The sequence below is a fragment of the Cyphellophora europaea genome (genome assembly GCF_000365145.1).
Source record: "Cyphellophora europaea CBS 101466 unplaced genomic scaffold supercont1.4, whole genome shotgun sequence".
Lineage (NCBI taxonomy): Eukaryota > Fungi > Ascomycota > Eurotiomycetes > Chaetothyriales > Cyphellophoraceae > Cyphellophora > Cyphellophora europaea.
Window position 1 is genome coordinate 2,086,777 of NW_008481810.1, and position 21,384 is coordinate 2,108,160.

The following is a 21,384-nucleotide window of genomic DNA, read 5'->3' on the forward strand; positions in this document are numbered from 1 at the left end:
TGAACATAGGTGTATCTCGCTTAATCCGTGCTACCGCTGGGTTTCGATATCGCTAAACAACTTTTCCATGTTTCTATCGTCGTATCCCATACCCAGCGGAGATCATCATAAGGTGCATCCGTGCCGAAATGAACGCGTCTGAAGGACGGGTGCAGAAGTGGCATTCTGCTACAGTGGCTCAGATGGGGATGGTTCTGCAAGCTTGAAACCCAGCAACAGGCCAGTGCGGTCCGGGCCTGGCTACAGCAGTAAGCAGCTGCCATGATTCAGAGACTGGTCCAAAGACTGGCGAGAAAAATCGTGTAGTCGTTGCACACGTCTACATAATCCCCACCCCCGACTCCAATGGGGACCAGTATCTATGAGCCTAATCCCTGCAACGTGTGCGGCTAGTGTGAGACTTGCATGATTCTTATTTCTGCCAATGCTTCAGTGGTGACGGAGCAAGATGCGCAAAGAAACGCCCGCCAGGGGCTTCAACGGTCCGGAGGTACTGCTTGTGCTGTACCACTCCTATATACTCCGTAACGGATGCAGGCAAGAACATCTCCCAACTGACTGGCATGTAACAAGCTTCGTCCTCTGAACTGCATTTCCTCGAGCATCCCACCCTCCCAGTAAAGCTCGGGATTTGAAAACTTTCCGGTACACCTCTTTGCAAGCGTTTCGGCTCCGTTCTCTCGACACTAGCCGATCTCGTCAACGGCCGTTACCTTCGAAGATTTATCTTTCGCTTCAGATGGCGAACCCGGGCCCTGATGCTTGGGTTCCGGGCTAAACAAGCTTCGTGGAAGGCATCTTGATCCTTTACGCATACGAGGCAACGATCTTGAGAATGTATACTTCATGTCAAGCAGGACCAAGATCCTCTTCCCACGTGGGATTGTTCTCCATCCCTAAGTGAGTACACATCACCACTTGCAACAAGCTGAAAGCGTTCTGCCCGGCCAGAAATTATTGGCCAGGCAGTAAACTACATCCAATTACAGACTGGTGCCCCGGATGGTCCGGAAGTTGTGAAGAGCAACTTGAGCGGAAACAGTCCTCTAGGCCCGAGGCAGATACGACTTGTTCGTAGCATAACTAGGCGCATTTTTATTCCTCTATTGGGATGTTGTCATCTGCCCAAGGACACCTGCTGCTGTTCCATAACTTCGTGCGAACCACACATCGATTCGTAGCAACCATGTCGACTCAAATGGCTGATGCACAGCCACGGTGTACGAGAGGTGTTTTGAGCTATGCGCTCGCTGATCTTACGACCTAGTTTGCCTAACTTGGTTGATGATGGCGCAGAAAGACGTGGTCTTCGGCGTCGTCCGCGAGCTCGACATAAATTTGTAAAGCCGCGCAGACTTGAGGGAAGTTCTCAAAACGTGTTTATCTGGAAGCCATATGTGTTGTACTATCATGCAGGGTCTTCCATGTGGAGGTCCCAGCCGCAGCGTGACCTCAGCACTTGTCGTTATTGGTAATCAACTTTAACACGCCTCATGTTGGCTGCTGTCCGCCCTTGTCGTTGAACGTGTGTAGCTAAGTCATTCGAGCACGTTGGGATCATCTTCCTGAGTGCAACAGATGCAAATGCAACTGCGTAGGTCGTAGACTTATTCTAGGGTCTCTCCAGGACACTGTTGCAATAGACTGCCAAAGTTACTGAGAGCACTCCTTACGGGTCGGAGATAATTCTAAGGCTGTCCATTAATCAGCACCGCAGCCCGCCGATGCCACAGTGGCTCATTCTTCATTACCAACTGCGCCGTGAGAGCTCAGGGGACGATACGGCCCGTGGTGTCGACAACATTGGAGCGTTTGACTTAGAAGCAACAATGGAAATTCTCAGAAAACATTTCCTTGCAGTGAAGGGACTCGTCCCAGCTGCCGAAAGTAGAATCTCGAGCTGCAGCGGTGTACAGTCATGAGCCTCACGCTGACCTGCTGGGCCACGAGCGCATAAAGATGAATAACCCTAGGGCCTAAACCTGAAACGCATCAAGGCGTGCTCCCACCATTCCGAATAGCGATTAGCCAACCGTAGCCAAGAGATGTGCGGTATGGCACCTCGCTCAATAGGAGGTGCACAAGGGATCAGCCCTTGCGAGCACAGCCAGTCCGAAGCGCGGCCCAGCATTCTCGCCTGGCGGGTCTTCGCGTCTCATTCACGAGCGAAGCCGGTACCCATTTGGCAGCAGCGCCCCTGCCTTGGATCTGTATACACCTCATTATTTTCCAGATGACATTCTCTTCTGTTCTGATAACCTGAGAGCTGTTGATCACTGGTCTCCGACCACAGCTTTTTGGGACTGTTTTCGCACTGCCTTCTACTCGTTCCGTTCCCCACACCGGCGGCGACATTCGGGCACACGGTACCCGCGTCCTCATACTCGGACCCTTCGCATTGGGAACTTTCTTTCCGCCGTCCTCCGCCCTGATAATTCCATCATCATACCGCTTTCCCACCACTGCAAGCGCTTTCTTGTCGCCCTCCCTAACTCATCGTCCCTGCCTCGTCCGCTGCCGACACGATTATGTACTGTGCAGCCAATTGCTGACGTGAGCCATCTCTTCCGGGGAGCCCGCAATTCCTAGTGTTGCCTCACGACACAGCCCCAGTCGATCACTCTTGACAGGTTTTCTGTACAGAAATAGTTCTCGGCTTCCAATTTGGGCCTTGGAAACATCTCACAATTGCGGCTGCTGAGATATACCCTGCTCCCAGCCCTGACGGGCGCGTTGGCATTCGTTGGCATCTCATACCATGGCCAAGATACATTTCAGCGACGGCGACCAGCCTCCAAAGCCATCAGGCGACGTGTCGAAACCGGTCAAAAGACAGCGATGGGCTACCATCCGCCACTCACATACCGACGGCTCTCGCAAGAGGCGGTCAATATTGAACCGCGTGCCAGGAATAAATATCTCCAGCTATGAAGAAAAGCCCGGACCAGACGGGAAGTCCAACCACGGCAATATAACTGAGGCAAGCCCTATGGGCCAGCAGCAAGATGATCCTGGTCAGCAGTCTCGAAATATTTACGTTAGTATTCCCCTGCCAGACGAAGACAAGGACGAGCATGGCCACAACATCCACCAATACCCTCGGAACAAGATTCGGACCGCGAAGTACACCCCTCTCAGCTTCATCCCGAAGAACTTGTATTTTCAATTTCATAATGTCGCCAACATATACTTCCTGTTCATCGTCATTCTTTCGGTAAGTGACATGATGGTTGCTTCAGGAATCATGCTGAGAGAATGCCTTTAGATCTTTTCCATATTCGGCGCTTCTAATCCAGGCCTGAACGCCGTCCCTCTCATCTTCATCCTGACAGTTACTGCAATCAAAGACGCCGTCGAAGATTGGCGGCGTACCGTACTTGATACCGAGCTCAATAACTCCCCAGTCTACCGACTGGTAGGATGGGCAAACGTTAATATTTCCACCGATGATATCAGTGTTTGGCGACGGATCAAGAAGTCTTGCACGAGGACTGTTGTTGCAACCTATCGGAAGTTGAAAGGATTGGGCAAGAAAAAACAAAGTTCTGAAAAGGATGCGGAAACGGGAGGCGTCGACCGTCGTCCTTCAATCGCACCGACAGTCCGCGACTCGATTTATACAGAGCGAACATCCTTCCATTCCACTCGAGAGCAGCAGGGTGATGAGATCGCGATGACTCCTGTCCCGTCCCCCAGTATGCGGCCAACTTCTCCGAGCGGCGGCCAACTTGCGCCTCCAGGAGAGCCACCTCACAGTGCGCTTTCTTACGAGACTGCAAACGAGGCAAACAAGCGTGCTTCAGGGGCGAGCTCCTCCAAGTTGAACAACCGCTCCTCGCAGCGGAAAAGTCAATTAGCGCCCGCGAAAGATTTTGGCAATGTCATCAATCCATATCGACATGCTACGGAAGAAGCACGATTCAAGAAAGACTTTTGGAAAAACGTACAGGTGGGCGACTTTGTGCGCATCTACAATGACGATCAAGTTCCGGCAGACATTGTGGTTCTCTCGACTTCAGACCCTGATGGTGCGTGTTACGTGGAGACGAAGAACTTGGATGGGGAGACCAATCTGAAGGTTCGACAGGCCCTGCAGGCCACCCGTAAAGTCCGCCACGCACGCGATTGCGAGAAATCTGAGTTCTGGATCGAAAGCGAAGGTCCCAACCCGAATCTTTACAATTATAACGCTGTGCTCAGATTCAACCAACGCGATCCCAAAGACCCGGACGCGCCTCCACGTGTGAGAGGAGAGCCGATCGGCATCAACAACCTCCTTCTCCGTGGTTGCAGCATCAAGAACACCGAATGGGCTTTGGGTGTTGTCGTCTTCACCGGCCAAGAAAGCAAGATCATGCTGAATTCAGGAATCACGCCTAGCAAGCGCGCACAGTTGGCTAAGGATATGAACTGGAACGTCATCTACAACTTCATCATTCTCTTTTTCATGTGCCTCATTTCCGGTCTGGTTCAGGGCATCACTTGGTCCAACGGAGGCAACACGGCCAGATTTTTCGAGTTTGGCTCAGTTGGCGGCACCCCAGCTTTGGATGGATTCGTCACGTTCTGGTCCGCAATCATTCTGTTCCAGAACTTGGTGCCCATTTCGCTCTACATAACGCTCGAAATCATTCGTTCGTTGCAGGCCTTCTTCATCTACTCGGACATTTTCATGTATTATGACAAGCTCGACTACCCATGCACACCCAAGAGCTGGAACATTTCAGATGATCTGGGTCAGATTGAGTATATCTTCTCCGACAAGACTGGAACATTGACTCAGAACGTCATGGAGTTCAAAAAGTGCACCATCAACGGTGTTGCATACGGAGAAGCGTACACAGAAGCCGAAGCCGGTATGCGACGGAGACAGGGTGTTGACGTAGAAGCCGAGGCTGCGCAGGTACGAGCACAGATCGCAGAGGCCCGCACAGAGATGTTGCGAAATCTCCGCAAGACTCATGACAATCCATACCTCCACGACGAAGACCTGACTTTCATCGCGCCCGATTTCGTCACTGATCTCAACGGTCGGTCAGGCGAGCAACAGGCACAGTTCAACGAGGATTTCATGGTTGCTTTGGCTCTGTGCCACACTGTCATTACAGAGACCACTCCTGGTGATCCACCAAAGATTGAATTCAAGGCGCAGTCGCCAGATGAAGCTGCCCTGGTGGCCACTGCCCGAGACTGCGGCTTCACCGTGCTAGGCCGATCGAACGAAGATCTGCACGTCAATGTCCTCGGTGAAGAGCGCACCTACCGCATACTGAACACCTTGGAATTCAACTCGACCAGAAAGCGCATGAGTGCTATCGTGAGAATGCCGGACGGCAACATCAAACTCTTCTGCAAAGGCGCCGACAGTATGATCTATTCCCGATTGGCCAAAGGTTACCAGCAAGAGCTGCGAAAGGCTACAGCCGAGAACCTCGAAATGTTTGCTCGCGAGGGCCTTCGAACGCTTTGTGTGGCCCAGCGAGACGTCGATGAGGAATACTATCAAGAATGGAGCAAGGACCATGATTTCGCTGCCCAAGCCATGCAGGACCGCGATGATCGTTTGGAAGAAGTCGCAGACCGCATCGAGCGAGATCTGATGCTGATTGGAGGTACGGCCATCGAGGATCGTCTGCAAGATGGTGTTCCCGACACTATTGCCCTTCTAGGTCAAGCTGGAATCAAGCTGTGGGTGTTGACTGGAGACAAAGTCGAGACTGCTATCAACATCGGCTTTTCATGCAATCTTCTGACCAACGAAATGGATCTAATTTTGTTTGACCTGCCGGAAGGCTCCGTCGATGATGCCAGCAATCTGCTCGACAAGCATTTGCAACAGTTTGGGTTGGCTGGGTCCGACGAGGAGCTGGCAGCAGCCAGAATCAATCACGAACCACCGGCGCCGACGCATGCGTTGATCATTGACGGCGAATCGCTCAAGCTGGTCCTTTCCGATGACCTCAGGCAACGCTTTCTCCTGCTTTGCAAGCAGTGCAAGTCTGTTTTGTGCTGCAGAGTCAGCCCAGCGCAGAAAGCAGCAGTTGTCTCGCTCGTTCGAAACGGTCTTAACATTATGGCGCTCTCCATCGGAGATGGTGCGAATGACGTCGCCATGATACAGGAAGCCGATGTTGGTGTTGGTATTGCTGGTGAGGAAGGTCGTCAAGCAGTCATGTCGTCAGACTACGCCATTGGCCAGTTCAGGTTCTTGCAGAGACTAGTTCTGGTTCACGGACGATGGGATTACCGCCGCATGGCTGAGACAACTGCCAACTTCTTCTACAAGAACATCATCTGGACTTTCGCGCTGTTTTGGTACCAGATCTACACCAACTTCGACATCACCTATCTTTACGACTACACTTACATTCTACTCGTCAATTTAGTCTTCACATCTCTCCCTGTCGGTCTGATGGGTGTCCTGGATCAAGACGTCAGCGACAAAGTCTCCTTGGCTGTTCCACAATTGTACCGCCGCGGCATCGAGCGGAAGGAATGGACACAGCTTAAGTTCTGGTAGATCCCACCCCAAGCCCCTTGCTTACGAATTGACTAACCATTGCGCGTAGGCTCTATATGTTTGACGGCCTCTACCAGTCGGTCATTTGTTACTTTTTCACGCATCTCCTCTTCGCTCCAGCTACTTTCGAGACCGAGAGCGGCCGAGGAGTTGCAGACAGAAGTCGCATGGGTGTCTACGCAGCTTGTGTGTCCATCGCAGTCATCAACTCATACATCCTGCTCAACACCTATAAGTGGGATTGGATCATCACCCTAGTCGCCGCAATCAGCACACTTGCCATCTGGTTCTGGACTGGAGTCTACTCGTCCTTTACAGGCTCTTTCCAATTCTATCGAGCTGGCCAAGAGGTTTACGGTGCATTGACATTCTGGTGTCTGAGTTTACTCATCTGGGTCGCATGCTTGCTTCCTCGTTTCTCGGTCAAGTTCTTTCAGAAGAATTATCGACCTTACGATATCGATGTCATCCGTGAGCAAGTACGACAGGGCAAATTCGACTACCTCGACAATTATGAAGCATATGTGCCTCCAAAAGTCGTGTCAAACGGCAACTCGTCAGATCACACCGGAGAAGTGCCCGTACCACAGGATTCTCGGCGTCTGAGTATGACTGAGTCCCAACGACCAATCTATCCTCCGTCGGAAGCCCCGACATATCAGACAAAGCCGCCCCACAGCCAGACTGGCAGCGATGGCACTGACAGGACGAAGCCTTCATTTGACCTGCGGATGACGGTACCTGAAAACCGCCAGGCGCCAGCGGATGCACCGATCGAGACACCCGCCGACCGTGTTCGCAATCAGGATAGTAAGCGTCCGTCATTAGAGAGGGTGCGATCGTCGTTCGAGAGATCTCGCCGTTCCTATGAGAAATCTCGCTCAAGCTTTGAAGCCAGCAGAGACTTCACGTCTGCGGCTCTACTCACGAGAATGGAGTCGTCGTACTCTCACGGGTCTCCACTGACTCCAACCGCAACTGCATCAAGGAGAAGAGATGACATTACGTCTGATCTGAAGTAATGTTTCAGTGGAGTATAATATGGTGTAACGAGGTTATGTCAAGTCCTGATAAGGATACGGTGTTCTTTGATGGTTATGAGAGCGTTCAAAAGAAGCATTTGGATCTTCACATGATCTAGTCTGTATATAAGATCTTCGAAGCTGTCAGACCAGGCGTTAGGAGCTGGTCATGGAGGCGTTTTCCCAACCCGGGAACTAAAGAGCTAGATTGTTGGACAGCAGCAGAGAGCAGCGCCTTCAAACACGTTTAACCAACATCATGGTACTGTGCCTATTGCATCTCGTCTCACCGCCACCTCAGTATTCCCTTGTCTGAATACTCGATTAAGGTAGTGACGGGAATCAGAGCGCCAAGATAGTGAGGTCATTCCGGTCGACGCGCGAAGTCGCGTCGAATTTTAGCGGCGTGCCACTCACGACTCCATCACTCGATAACTCCGCTCATTGTCCCTTCCATCAGCCTTTTGCAAAGCAAGTGAGTGCATTTGCACTGGATGCACTGGCAAAGTCACTGTAGTGTGTCCCTGTGCTGTGCATTCACTTTCATACCGTTCGTGCAACTTCCTTTACTGCCCTGCTTTCCACACTGTTCTCTCTACTACTTATTTTCTTCATGACATGGCCAGACTTGCAGGCCGAAGCCATTGCCGCCACACTCGTTTACTAAATGTTTCTTTGGTCTTTTGATCCTTGGCGCATCAACTGAGTAGAGATGTCTCACTTGATCCCTCCACTCCTCGAGCTGCGAGCCCTACCCCCCAGCGTTCACATTCTCTGCCCCCGCCAGAACGATGACGATCAGGATCGATATGATGAAGACATTCAAGGTGGTCCTTTGCGCGGCGAACAGAATGATGTCCGGACGAAGACAATCACGGAAGCGAGAGAGAGAAGAGACAAATTCATGTCCTGCCTACAACTCCTCGCCTATGATGGTGAGGAGACTGAGAAGTACCAGCGGATGATCTGGGACACCTTGGACAATACTCTTGGTAAATGCGATATCTGCATCCGGAACTACTACGTCGAGAAACTGCGCTTTCTTGCACGGCTGCGCGAGGAGTACGAAGAGCCGGATGTTCAGCAATTCTTCGGTCTGATCGATCGACGAGATACTGCCCGTATCACCAAGGGGCTTGACGCTGCCGAAAGAGTCTTGAAATCACTTCCGGAAGCCAAGCGAGGCACTGCCGCACTCGAGCCTGCACAATTGCACGCTCTCTTCGAAGCACTGCTCTGCGACGCTTTTCTCCAGGATGAGAACCTCCTGGCTCAACACTTCGACGAGCCGTTTCGGCTTATTCAGACGAAAAAGCAGCTGAAGATCCGCGAGATCCTTCCCTCCACCGTTCGCTTCTTGTTCAGTTCCAACCACAGACGGCTGAATTGGGCAACCGCTACATGGGGTCGTCTCGGCCGCGCACCTACTGATCTTGAATGGACTTGGTCTATCAAGAGTCAATTACAAGATCGTCTACAGAAGGCCACGGATGCCGCATCAATATCACGCTTCTGGAGTGGGGCTATGATCATCGCGAAGACGCTACCAGAAGATCTCATTAGCCACAAGCTCTTGGATATGCAACCCAACCTCTGCATGGCTGCTCTAGACCATTTACACCAGCCGACGCCGGCCGTCTCGTTTATCACTCAAACTCTTAAAATCATTCTGACCAAAGCTCCCAAAGCTTTCTGGCAGACTATGGGAACCATTTCTTCGCCTACTGTCATCGAGCAGGTTTTCGCGAGTCCGAGGTTCATTAAGTGTCTCAACGATTCAGCAATCGCCGAAAATAAAGAAGAATTCGATGTCTTGCGATGGGGGCCAGCTCTCGTGAAATCTTTAGACCTGAATAACCAGGCAGCTGCATGTCAAGCTCTTGCCACACAACTTTTCCAAAAGCTCCATGTTCTTGAGACCTCTCAGCGTGCGAAGACGCTCTGCTTCGAGGTCGCGGCGCAGGTCATGATGCAGACAACCAAGAACTTTGCAGTTCATCAAGAAAAACATGTCTCGGAACGCATCGTACTTCTGGACGTTATGAAGACTGTCAACGACCACATTAGTGACCTGTTGAACCCTCACCAAGTTGGTCTGACAGGTGACTTGGGCAAGACTGCACGTGCTTGCGTACTCTCGCTGGTCAAGAACGGCATTGCTATCGACTGCTACAACCTCAGAAACGATTTTGCATCACTCAAGGAATCCAATACCGGCCTTAAACATGATCCAAGTTGCTATTCGAAACCTCTCTGGGATACAGCCGTGCGTGCTTTAGACAACACTGACACTGCTCTGTCTGGAGAAGTGCTTCAAGGCACAGTGGCGTTGCCAGGTTTGGAGAGGTTTCGACTGAAAGCTGGTGACCCTCTCTCTAAGCAGAAAGGCATATACAACTCAACATTCGATCAAGTCAACGCTGCTTACAGTAGACTATTGGGGAAGATCGCGGACTTTGATCCGGAACACCTCGACATGCTCTACAAGCAAATGCCTACTTGCATGCACTTGGTCGCAGCTCTTCTCTCATCGAATGATGACGTATATCAGGCCGCAATCGAATTGATCAAGAACATTAGCGGCCAAGGAAGTCGCAAAGACGCTTTGGCACACTTGATTGACGCTTTCTCCGAGACCACGATTTTCAGTCTCTCCTGGACTTTCCGCCGGATTGCTACCATGCAGACATTCGCTTCGGTGCCGCGGATGGTCAAGTCTGGCATGGAAATCCTTGATGTCCTCTGCAGTCCGAGTGACGGCAGGCTCAGAAAACAAAGCAAGATTGAGAGTCACGATTATAAGCCGGTGTACAAGTTCTGGTCATATCAGTGGATCGCCTTACGTACAATCTTCCAACATATGGAGTCGTGGTCTATAGAGCTACACGATAAGCCTCTCATGACAGAAGTTTGTCGAGACACTATGCAGTATGCCCAAGATCTCTTCGAACAGTACCATACCTTTGCCAGATACCTGACAAAGGCGAAGCCGAGCGCTGAGGAGGACATCCCAAGAAGCCTACTGAACCCAAGCGAACCGGAGCTGGGATCTCCACTGAAAGTCTTAGGATCAATGGCCAAATGGTTGCGACTGCGGGATCAGTTCTTAGCAGACACGCAGGTCAAGCTGATCACTAACATGCTCAATCAGCTGAAGATGCACGATGTCACGGGCGACTTTGATGGCCTCAAATACGTCAAGGACGTCGCTACCACACCAAACATCAAGACAATTCTATCAGACACTCAGAAAGCCACCCTGGTGCGTGCATTAGAAAATTACACCGGGCAGCAAATCGCAAAACCCCTGAAGAAGAAACAATCGACACTGCAGATGGATACCTGGTCGCGCTCGGCTGAGAAGCGATCAAGCTTGGGACGAAAAGAGAGCTCTGATGAGTATGACGAGATTCCGCAGGTAGAGTGGGCCAACGTTATCAAGCAGGTCAAATCCGAGTCGTCGAAACCTGCTCCTACCAAATCAATCCCTCCCCAGCAGTCGCTTCCTCTGCAAAAGAAGTCAGATGCTCTCGCTGCAAAGCTTGCCGCAAAGAAAGAAAGCGAAAGCAAAGCTTTCATTGCAGACCGTAAACGTGAGCAGGAGCTCCGTAAGCAGCGCGACAGGGAATTTGCAGCGAAGGCCAGAGGCAAGTCTACCCTCGGCGAGGGCTTCGGGGTCCTAGGGAAAGACCATACGAAGCCTGCAGAACCGGGCATGATGGTCTCTAGCGGTTCCGAGTCCGAGGACTCCGACGATGCTCTGTTTGGGAAAGTCCAGCGCGTGCACCCGATTACCAAGACTCATGCCCATACTCGGCAGCCTGTAGCAGCAGGGCCCGTACGCAAAATCAAGCAAGTGCGATCTCAGAAGGATATGAGAGCTCGACTCGCGCCAGATCTGACCAATTTACACAAGACGATCCTTGCATGGGACTTCTTTGCTGACACAGACCTGCCTCCTAATTCTGCCAAGGACGACTATACCTTGGTCACAAACGAGTTCCAAAGCGTTCAGGATTACCAGAAAACCTTTGAACCACTCTTGATTCTTGAAAGCTGGCAGAGCTTTCGAGCTGCTCGAGAAGATGGCACCTTCAAAGCCCAGGAGCTCAAGATCTCCAATTCGTTACTCGTTGACAGCTTCTTTGAATTGAATGTGACTATGTCGTATCAACAAGGTCAGGATTTGGGTTGGGGAACAACGGATGTGGTTATTCTTTCGAGGTCGAGTCGGCCGACAACCGATTCGAGCGAACCTCATTGCCTTGCCCGTATCAAAGAGGTGAGCCGGAAGAAGGGCGAAGTTCAGATTGTGCTTCGAATAAATGCTGCTGGAAACCCAATGAGACCCTTCTTGAACGACAAGGCCACGATCTGGGCTTCGCAAATTCTCTCTCTTACGACTTTGGAACGCGAATTTGGCGCCCTGATGGCTCTTCCCTATTATGACCTCAGCGAAGAGATCATCGCAGCAAAGCCATCTCGACTGATGGACTATCCCGACCACGAGCTTGCTACATTCGTCCAAACGTACGATGTCAACGAGGCCCAAGCAAGAGCAGTCAAATCAGCGTTAGATAACGATGCTTTCACATTGATACAAGGTCCGCCAGGGTCAGGCAAGACTAAGACAATTTGCGCACTTGTAGGTGCTGCGATGACCGGCTTCTTGCCCAAGCACAACGACAAGGGTCCGCGCTTGAATGCTGCCAGTGGCGTGGTCAGTGCTCCGAAGGCAGCGAAAAAGATTCTTGTATGCGCGCCCAGCAATGCCGCTGTGGACGAGCTTGTCATGCGCTTCAAGACTGGTCTGAAGCTGATGGACGGTTCAAGCGAGAAAATCAACGTGGTCCGCCTTGGCCGCAGCGATGCCATCAACACCAATGTCAAGGACGTCACTCTCGATGAACTTGTCAATGCCAAGCTGGATGTCGGGCCAAAGGATCAGAAGGAAGACATCCATGCCATCATGATGCAGCACAAAAGTGTCTCGAATGAGATGATCGAACTGCGAGACGGTATAAGTGCCAAGCGCCAGAAAGGCGAAGCTATTCCAGTTGCTGACGAAAACGCGCTGGATGGCCTCAAGCGTAAGAAGACTTCGCTCAGCAACAAGATTGATGCTGTCCGGGAAAAGCAGAACTCCGAGTCACGCAATGCTGATCTCAACCGGAAACGAGTGCAGCAAGAAATCCTGGACACCGCTCACGTACTTTGCGCCACCCTGAGCGGAAGTGGTCACGAAATCTTTCAAGGCCTTAACGTCGAATTTGAGACGGTCATTATCGACGAGGCTGCTCAGTCGATCGAGTTGTCGGCTCTCATTCCTCTCAAATATGGATGCACCAAATGTATTCTTGTTGGCGATCCAAAGCAATTACCGCCTACTGTCCTGTCACGCGAGGCTGCCAGATTTCAGTACGAGCAGAGCTTGTTTGCGAGAATGGAAAAGAATCACAAGAAGCACATTCATCTCCTGGACACTCAATATCGTATGCACCCCGAGATCAGTTTGTTTCCCAGTCGAACCTTCTACGATTCCCGTCTCAAGGATGGTGCTGGCATGGCTAAGCTACGTTCCCGACCATGGCATCATAGCCCGGTTCTTGCACCGTATCGCTTTTTCGATGTGCAAGGCATGAGCCAATCGGCAACTAAAGGCCACTCGCTCATCAACATAGCAGAGATCGATATTGCTATGGCCTTGTACGACCGTCTCATTACGGACGTGAAGAAGTACAGCTTCAGAGGAAAAGTGGGCATAATCACACCCTACAAGGGTCAGCTGAGGGAGCTAAAGACACGTTTTCGCGGACGCTACGGTGAGGACATCACCTCGGCTGTTGAGTTCAACACAACCGACGCTTTCCAAGGCAGAGAGAGCGAGATCATAATCTTCTCGTGTGTGCGTGCGTCGACGAAGGGTATTGGCTTCCTGAACGACATTAGACGCATGAATGTTGGTCTCACTCGTGCCAAGTGCTCGTTGTGGGTGCTCGGCAATACCGAAGCGCTCAATCAAGGCGAATTCTGGCGTGGCCTAATCTCCGACGCGAAAACGAGACAGCTATACACTGATGGTAACATCAAAGCGCTCCTCAGTCGCCCGCTATTGACGGAGGATATGATGAAGGATGACATCGAGATGGTAGAATCGAGCACGCCTGAGCCTCAGCAGCCGGACAAGCCGCAATCAGTCAATCGCAATGCCCGGGTGGATCCATCAAATAGTGGAACACCGGCATCGTCTCGCCCGGCGAGCGTTCTATCGAGGAATTCCTCGTCTTCGTCAGTCGCGGGCATCATCAGACAGGAACCCCTGCGACGCGACTCGACCAAGGCTTTGACCAAAAGTGTGGCTGCAGCTGAGTCGGGAAAACAGATTTCTTCGCCTTCACTGCCTCCAGCTACTCGCCCTACGCACATGCCTGAGCGGAGAAACTCCAACTCTGCCTTTGGACCGTCCGGTGGCCGCTTTGGTCTCAACGACTTAGCTAACTGTGTTATTTGTGGCTCGAACGAGCACTTCAGCTTTAATTGCAATGATCTGGCAGCCAGGGACTCACAGATGGGCAAGTGCAAGCGGTGCTGGCAAGCCGGTCACGGCATATTGAACTGCAATGAGCCTCGTTGTGTGGGTTGTGGTGAGGTGGGCCATGGTAGAGACGAATGCAGAGCTCCCATGCAGATGCGCCTCAAGAAAGACCAACAAGACGAGGTCATCTTGCAGGAAGAGCGATACAAAAAACAGCGAGAGAAGGATATCGCAAAACGTGCTGCGCGTCAGCTCGGCGATCACAACGCCATCATCCCTGAGGTAAAGAGCACCGCGCCTTCTGGGGAGCCCAAGCGCAAGCGAGACGAGCATGAGATCTCGATCACAGGCACGCAGAAGGCTCCTAGAATTGATGGCAATGGCGTACCGCGAGGTCCTGCGGTAAAAAGTGCAATGTCGAGCATGGGTGGAGCACCGCCCCTCGTCCGGAAGAAGAAAGCGAATCCGGATGACATATTCATGAAGCGAAAGTGAGAAGCACATCGGCACACTACCGGATTTCAATCGCATAGCGAGGCGCGAAGGATATGGAGACGACCGAACTTTTTTGAATCCGCTCCATGTTTTAGTATGAGTAGAATAGTGGCCCCCGCTTTGACGGGCAAAGGGCCTTCGTCATGCCGGAGAGCATGCAAACACGCTCACCTCTCATGCAGGGCCATTAGATAAGGGATCCAATCAAGGTGGGAAGACCCGTAATCGACGTAGTGGCTCTCACATGAGGATTCATAACCGGGCTCACTCTCACGCCCGCATCGACCACGATGTTAGCGACCATTTCGACAGCGGCGACTGGCTGGCTATGGTTAAAGACCGTATCTTTCTGTGGTGTGAATTGCCCTTGTCGTGACTGTTCGTAAGCCTGTTTAAGTAAAAAAGTATTTATATCCGGTAGTCGATACCTGCTGCGTGCTATAGTGAGAAGCCATCGGCGGCGATCTTCGACTCTGGCTCTCAGCTCCACTATAGATGCACGAGCAGATGGCACCACATAGCAGAAGTATATACTCTGGTTGGATTTGCGCGGTCGTGGTGTGTGTGGAGGTGTGGAGGTGTGGGGTGGTTGCCTCGCCGCCTTGTGTCTCTCCCTAGTGCGCCGCGCCACGCCGTTGCTCTTGGCGCGCGGTGCCCTATTTGGAGGTCCCTCCCGCCCGGTGTTTCTCGATCCTCGGCTTTCCTTTCACTGAGTTTTCCGAAGCCCTTGAATTCAGCTTCAAGATCCAGTAGATACGAAGCTACAGTAGAGACGGCACCGGTGATTTCAACGGCGGGTGAACGACCAGCCGAAGCACCTTCCATTACGCTGTCCTCGGATACTCTGCTATCTCGTTGGTCGCCACCTACGAAGGCCAACATCGCGGGAACTGTCTTAGTTCTTGGAAGATATGAACACATTACTGCCTTCATACATGATACCCGAAATTTTATAGTCATGCTGCGCTTTCGTGAATGGCATACCATCCAGCAGCCGCAGCCAGATCCAGATCCACATCCGACCAGCTATTGACACCCACCTCCCTGCCCCGGTGACAAGGAACTGAATCCAGACATCTACCCCAGCAAACTAATGGCATTCAGCATACGATCCATCTCCTCCGTCCGTGTCAGCACGTGATTCACACTGAGTCTCTTTTCCTCTGGCGAAGAGTCCCCCGATGCAGCAGACGCCGACCTGGGCACTGCAAGCGCAGATTCCATGGCAGCCGACCGTTTCGCAACGGTCGTGTTTGAGAATCTTCCTTGGCTATCGTCTTCTTCTTCTTCTTCCTCACTCAACGCACCTCTTGGAATATTGACCGCTACAGGCGGTGGATGGTGTAGCGGGACAGCATCTCTGGACTTAGCGAGGCTGACCTTTGCCGTGCCTCTACTCTGAGGTCGGCCAGTGTAATCAGGTGTCTCGCTGCCTCCCTTCTCGCGGATGCCTGGCCCATGATCCTTCATAAGAGTGGCTGCTTCAAGGGCCTTCGCAGGCCCCACATCGTATTCGTACGGATCCGTCATGCTGCCTTCCGCCGCGCTGTTTTCTTTGCTGCTGCCGCTGCCGCGGCTGAGGTCAGTCGTTGCCGACGCTGACGATATGTTGCTGACTGGACGAGCCTTGATGACAGTATCCAGCGCATCACTCGCAGCATCAAGACGTGCCTCGCTAAGAGACTTGTTAACATGCTTCCCCTTACGTGCTGGGCTAGCAAGGCGGACAGCGCTGGTGTTAGACATTACGCTGGGTGCTTGCCCACCTCTCGTAACATTGCGTGCAATGTTGGGTGTATGGAGGCTCCGAGTGTCGTCGAGAAGCGTGACGTTCTGGTCAGCGAAGTCGAGTCTTTCAGCAGGGAACATCACGCCTCGTAAGCCATGCCCACGTGATGACGCCGCAAAGACGCGGATCATCCTCTGAATCTCATCCCTTTGCTGTTGTACCTCTCGTTCTTTTTGCATAAGCGATTCGTAGATATCTTCGAAATCGTTGTACATCATCTGCACTGTGCGGATGTCGTTGCTGTTCCACCGGCGTCGGAGCTTCCTTTTACCGTTCTTGCCAACACTGAAGGGCATCACATCTTCATCATCGCTTGATTCCAAGTGACTGACATCGGAGGATGGACGCCGTGCTGATTGACGACTACCAGTCATCGAGTGCCGTCCGGAGACGGCACTTGTATGCGAGCGAAGACTTCGCGTACTTGTTTTCTTCCGAGGCGACACATCGTTCACCTGCTCGTTCTCATCAATGCGGCTAGGAAGCTTAGCAGGACGTATCGTGCGCAGAGTCGACGGCTTGATTGGAGTGTGTTCAGGGCTGTGTGCCTCACGAATCGGACTTGGTTCTGGGGTCATGGCACCAGCACGAAAGTTACCAGTGACAGGGTCAGTGTCGACGAGAACCTTAATCTGGCTAGTTGCAAGAATCTGCCCGCCCTGTCCACGAGGTATGGCGTGACGATAGCTGTAGCGGGACGATGCTTTGGAAGATTGACGGACGTGACTACGTGTGCGACTATGAGGTCGGTGAATCGTTGCACTGTTATGGGATGTACGACTGGCTGGCCGGGAGGCTGGGACAGGAGGGAACTGATCGAGTTGGTCGAGCGACGATTGCTCTTTGAGCGCAGACGGAAATGGTAGTGGAGGATCCAATCCGATGTTTACAGGATTGTGTTCTTCTCGCCCCGGGCGTTCGCTCTCCTCGCTGATACGCTGTTCTCGATCCCTGTCAGCTTGGATACGTCGCCTAACCTCTGTTATGCGTGCAGCTCGGAAGACGCTCTTGTCGTGTCTGACGAATTTATGTTTTGTGGACTGTCCAGACACTTGCGAAGTTTGGCTGTAGATCGAGCTCGGACTGGTTGGTGCTGGGTCTCCCACTCTATCCTCATCGAGATGCTTAATCGCAAGGCCTTTCGGCAAGATGGGGATTGAGCCCTGACAGGAGCCGACATCGACGGCGGTTGTCGATCGATTGCGCTCAGGTTCAGACAAGGGTGAGAGCAATGACCGCCGGGTGCTACCTATCGATAGTACTGAGGACGCTCTCACTGGAAGGCTAGAGGGGGAGGTGGGTCTGGTCGTAGGCAAGTCTGGCAGTGGCCTTTCCGGTGGCGTACCTGCTGGGCCAAGTTTTTTATGATGGGGCAACCCAGCTTCGAATTTCTGATCCATTTGGCCATCGCGTGAGAAGTTGACAGGGTCGCGAATTTGAGCCTCGATCAACGCGAGGGTATCGGTGCTCTTCGCAGCTCTGGCCCTGTTGGTCTTTTTGGTATCGGTGGATTCCGCAGAAGCCATGCGGCAAGGTATTTGGCTATGCTGGGACTGAGTTATCGCTCTTTGACCTGCTGACTGATTGCTTGAGACGTCGGAAACGACAAGCGCATCGCCTGTCGAGCTTGTCACGGCCGGTGTGCCTAGTATTTTGGTCATATGGACCATGGTAGCGAGTCTCGCATCTCCTTTGCTTGAGGTCCGTACAGGAGGGTGCGGAGCTGCTAGCAGACTGCTTGAAGGCGAACATTGGGCGGGTTTCGCCTCCCCAACAACATCTTCTTTTGTCTGTTTCGACGTATTTTGAGCGACGGCAGCTTCGCGTGAGGCCGAGGTGGCATTTCCTATAGAAGCTGCCGGTGGTGACAAAAAGTCCTTTTCGAAATCCTTGTTTGTCAACAAAGCTTCGCATTCCTCGCTGAACCTTTTGGCCTTTTCCGGATCGTGGAGTGACGGCACAGGTGATGATGATCGCCTGCCAGTCTTCAAGGGTCCAGGGAAAGCTCCGTCCAGGTTCACGACAGGGCTCGAAACGTTGCGTTTGTGGCCCGTGCCTGCCCTTCTCCTCAAGTCGGAGACAGCTCTTTTGCGGCCCATTTGAGACGATCGTGACAGACGAGGCAATGGCTTCTCCACGCTCTGACGTTTGGAATGCTTTGGCGACGCGCCACTGCGGTGCATAGTGAGCTTGCGGAAGACACTATTAGTTGACTGGCTGCTCCCCCGCGTACCTCTTGCCATACGCACCAGCTGCCATGTTGGCAGCGAGATAGGCCGACACAGACCTTCTGTTGAAGCGACAGACTCGTTCTCATTCACACTTTGAGGTGTATCGACTGGCAAGTGGCGTTTCGGGGCCGCGCGCTGTTGTTCGAAGGACACTTCGCGTAGTGTCATGGTTCGGGTCTCTTCGGAGACGGCGCGATCATGGGCAGACGTCTGAGGGCGTGCTGTCTCACACATGGCTGCCCACCGGCGAGATTGCATGAAAGGTGGGAGCTTGGGTGGAGGCCGAGGCTGCTCGGCGACAGACGAAGGACTAGGGGCGGTCTTTGGTCGAGGTGGTGGGCGAGGAGTCGTCAGTCGGACGGGTTCATTCAGATCGATGGACGACAATGTAGGAATCGTCGGTAGGAGTAGTTGGCTGACGCTACTGGTCGCAAGCGGGTGATAGCCATGAGCGACGGCACCTTGGACATATGATCGAGGCCCTGCTGGGGGCCCGTTGTCGGATTTAGACGACAGAGGGGTCGCCGGCTTGACTTCGAGAGTTCTCGTGACTGTTATGCTTTGTTGTTCGATAGCTGGGCTTGGTGGTTTCGCCTCGACGGCCTTGCCGTGCCGGAGCTCAGCTTCATCTGACTCTGAGACCCGCATGTCGGTGGTTTCAGCCTGCGGCCTCAGTACTGACGATGATGATCAGGAAATGGGTTGCTGCATGTACGGATGATGATGAGGAATGCTAGAGGTCTCACAGACGATCAGGTCTGGGCTTCACTGCTGGGGGGGCACGGTGCTTCTGGTGCATTCCTGAGACGAAGCTTGCCTGGGGAAACAAAAGTCGGACACATGGTCCTATAACGGGGAAGAGGCAGATATCGGGAGCCGGCTGGAGACCCCTTTGGACACTGCTATGCGTCAACCCCGCCTTGTTGCAGCATATTGCGCAGTAAGGGAGTGGGGCAAAGAGGTGCCCCGGTCTGATAGAGGATGATATACAGCCATACTATCCATGTTTGCTGTGGGGATCGGGGTTCGTAAAAACACCCTTGCTGTGTCGATAAGCGAGCGGACATATCCTGGCAGAAATTCAACGCCGTTTGAGGCCATCTTGGCTGGTCAGCGCAGGTCGCATGGTGTACAATCCATCCGAAGTCCCCATCTAGATTGCCGGAAAGGTAAAGCAAGGGGTGGAAGCACGCTAGATGGGTACTAGGGAGCCGAGCCTATTGGTGGATGGACGGTTGAGAAAACGCTGAAGTTAATGTATGTCATCGATCCTCATCCGAGGAGGCTGGTGATGAGCAGCGTCTTGTTCCAGACAATCTGTCAATTGTCAAGCATGGCCAGTAACGAGGTGTTGTGGATGATGCCACGTTGGATGATCTGCTCACGGTCTGTGTCTCCATGCGATGCGCATTCTGAGTCTCAAACACAATCGAGACATGCACGTCTGTATCACCGTGAGCCCGAATCTCGGATCTTGTCGAGCCTGGCAGAGTCAGCAAGGGCAGTACGGGGTGGAGAGAGGAGTGGCGCAAGGGCGGTTCGGCGAGGAAGGTTCCATCGCGGTGCCGCACGGACCGCTAAGAGGAAAAGACCACCGTCAGACGGCAGTCTCGCACTTTCTACGGTGAATTCAGTCCGTCTGACAGTGTGTCTGATGTCAAACTTTACGCAGACTTCGCACCCCTGCTCCATAACATGCATAAACTAGCATCTGTCTTTTCGGAAGCGAAGCTGGTGATGGAGTGGCGGACATTTACAACTCGGCTGGGAACAGGCTGACTCGTCTTTCGCACCCCCCTTGATTGCTACTTCAAAGATAACACTTGCAGTCATTCGTCCGTCATAGGCCCAGTCGTCGTTGCGCACAGATTTCGATTCCCCGTCATCCCCCAGCCTGCTGAATTTCATCCTTACCATATACAACGTAGGCGGTGGCTGCTTGCCCGTGATTGCCAGTGGCCGGCCCGCGGAGTTGCTCGTGTCCGTGCAGATTGTACCCGCGGTCAGAACGTTGATTCTGCATGGTGGCTGTATCATAGAAATGAACATATGCACGGTGACCGACAACCAATACCGGACGGCAAGGTACAATAGTCCGCGAATGTGAACGGTAGAACGGATATTGGAGTACCTGTCATTGTTGTCGGCATCCGTTCCCGGAGCCCTGAAGGGGGTCTCTCACGTGTTGATCCATGTCTAAATCGACTACCTACGTGAGATAGCCGTCTTGCCTGGCGAACCAAAATAGCTCGATGAAACTGTTGACATTGATTGCCGTTGGATGAAGCCAATTTCAGGAAGCAATTTCAGGGGCGGACCCCAATAGCGGCGCGCATAACGTATGATAGCTGCCAAAGCGTAGCGCATGAGGACAAGCTTCTCCGGCTTGCCGGCAGACGTGGTATACTCACCAGATTCAAGCAGCTTGGCAAGTCACTCGAGGTCATCGACGTGGATGTTGACTTTCAGGCTGTCGCCTTGGACCTTCTGCGAGGTCCGGTGCCTAGGTTGGTCGTGCAAGAAAACAGAACAGTCGTCACGGATAGCATACTATACCAAGCTGCATTCCTTTGAGTCGGCGTGATGAGTTTCAGTGCGATCATGCTTGACCTAGGCCGTTCGACGCAAGGATAGCCGCCTTGTCTGTGGTGCCCTTCGACGAACAGAAGGTTGCGGCAATGTTAGAGACGAATTTCTCGATCGAGCTATCCAACACTGAGAATTGGTGTGAAGGATCCGATGTGCTGTTGCTACCGGCCAGAAGTCCACCTTCTGATCATTGCTGCTCCATT

The 21,384-nt window shown here is 52.6% G+C and overlaps 3 protein-coding genes across 3 annotated transcripts; 2 read left to right on the forward strand and 1 right to left on the reverse strand.

The window, feature by feature from the left end:
• Positions 1 to 2,758: 2,758 nt before the first annotated feature.
• Positions 2,759 to 7,542, forward strand: HMPREF1541_05023 (uncharacterized protein; the record flags this gene model as incomplete). Its single annotated transcript, XM_008719364.1, has 3 exons — positions 2,759 to 3,214; positions 3,266 to 6,516; positions 6,570 to 7,542. 3 exons carry the CDS (start codon positions 2,759 to 2,761, stop codon positions 7,540 to 7,542), a joined length of 4,680 nt encoding a protein of 1,559 aa, XP_008717586.1.
• A 712-nt stretch (positions 7,543 to 8,254) lies between these two features.
• On the forward strand, positions 8,255 to 14,572 carry HMPREF1541_05024 (uncharacterized protein; the record flags this gene model as incomplete). Its single annotated transcript, XM_008719365.1, has 1 exon — positions 8,255 to 14,572. One exon carries the CDS (start codon positions 8,255 to 8,257, stop codon positions 14,570 to 14,572), a length of 6,318 nt encoding a protein of 2,105 aa, XP_008717587.1.
• A 1,077-nt stretch (positions 14,573 to 15,649) lies between these two features.
• Positions 15,650 to 19,240, reverse strand: HMPREF1541_05025 (uncharacterized protein; the record flags this gene model as incomplete). Its single annotated transcript, XM_008719366.1, has 1 exon — positions 15,650 to 19,240. One exon carries the CDS (start codon positions 19,238 to 19,240, stop codon positions 15,650 to 15,652), a length of 3,591 nt encoding a protein of 1,196 aa, XP_008717588.1.
• Positions 19,241 to 21,384: the final 2,144 nt, after the last annotated feature.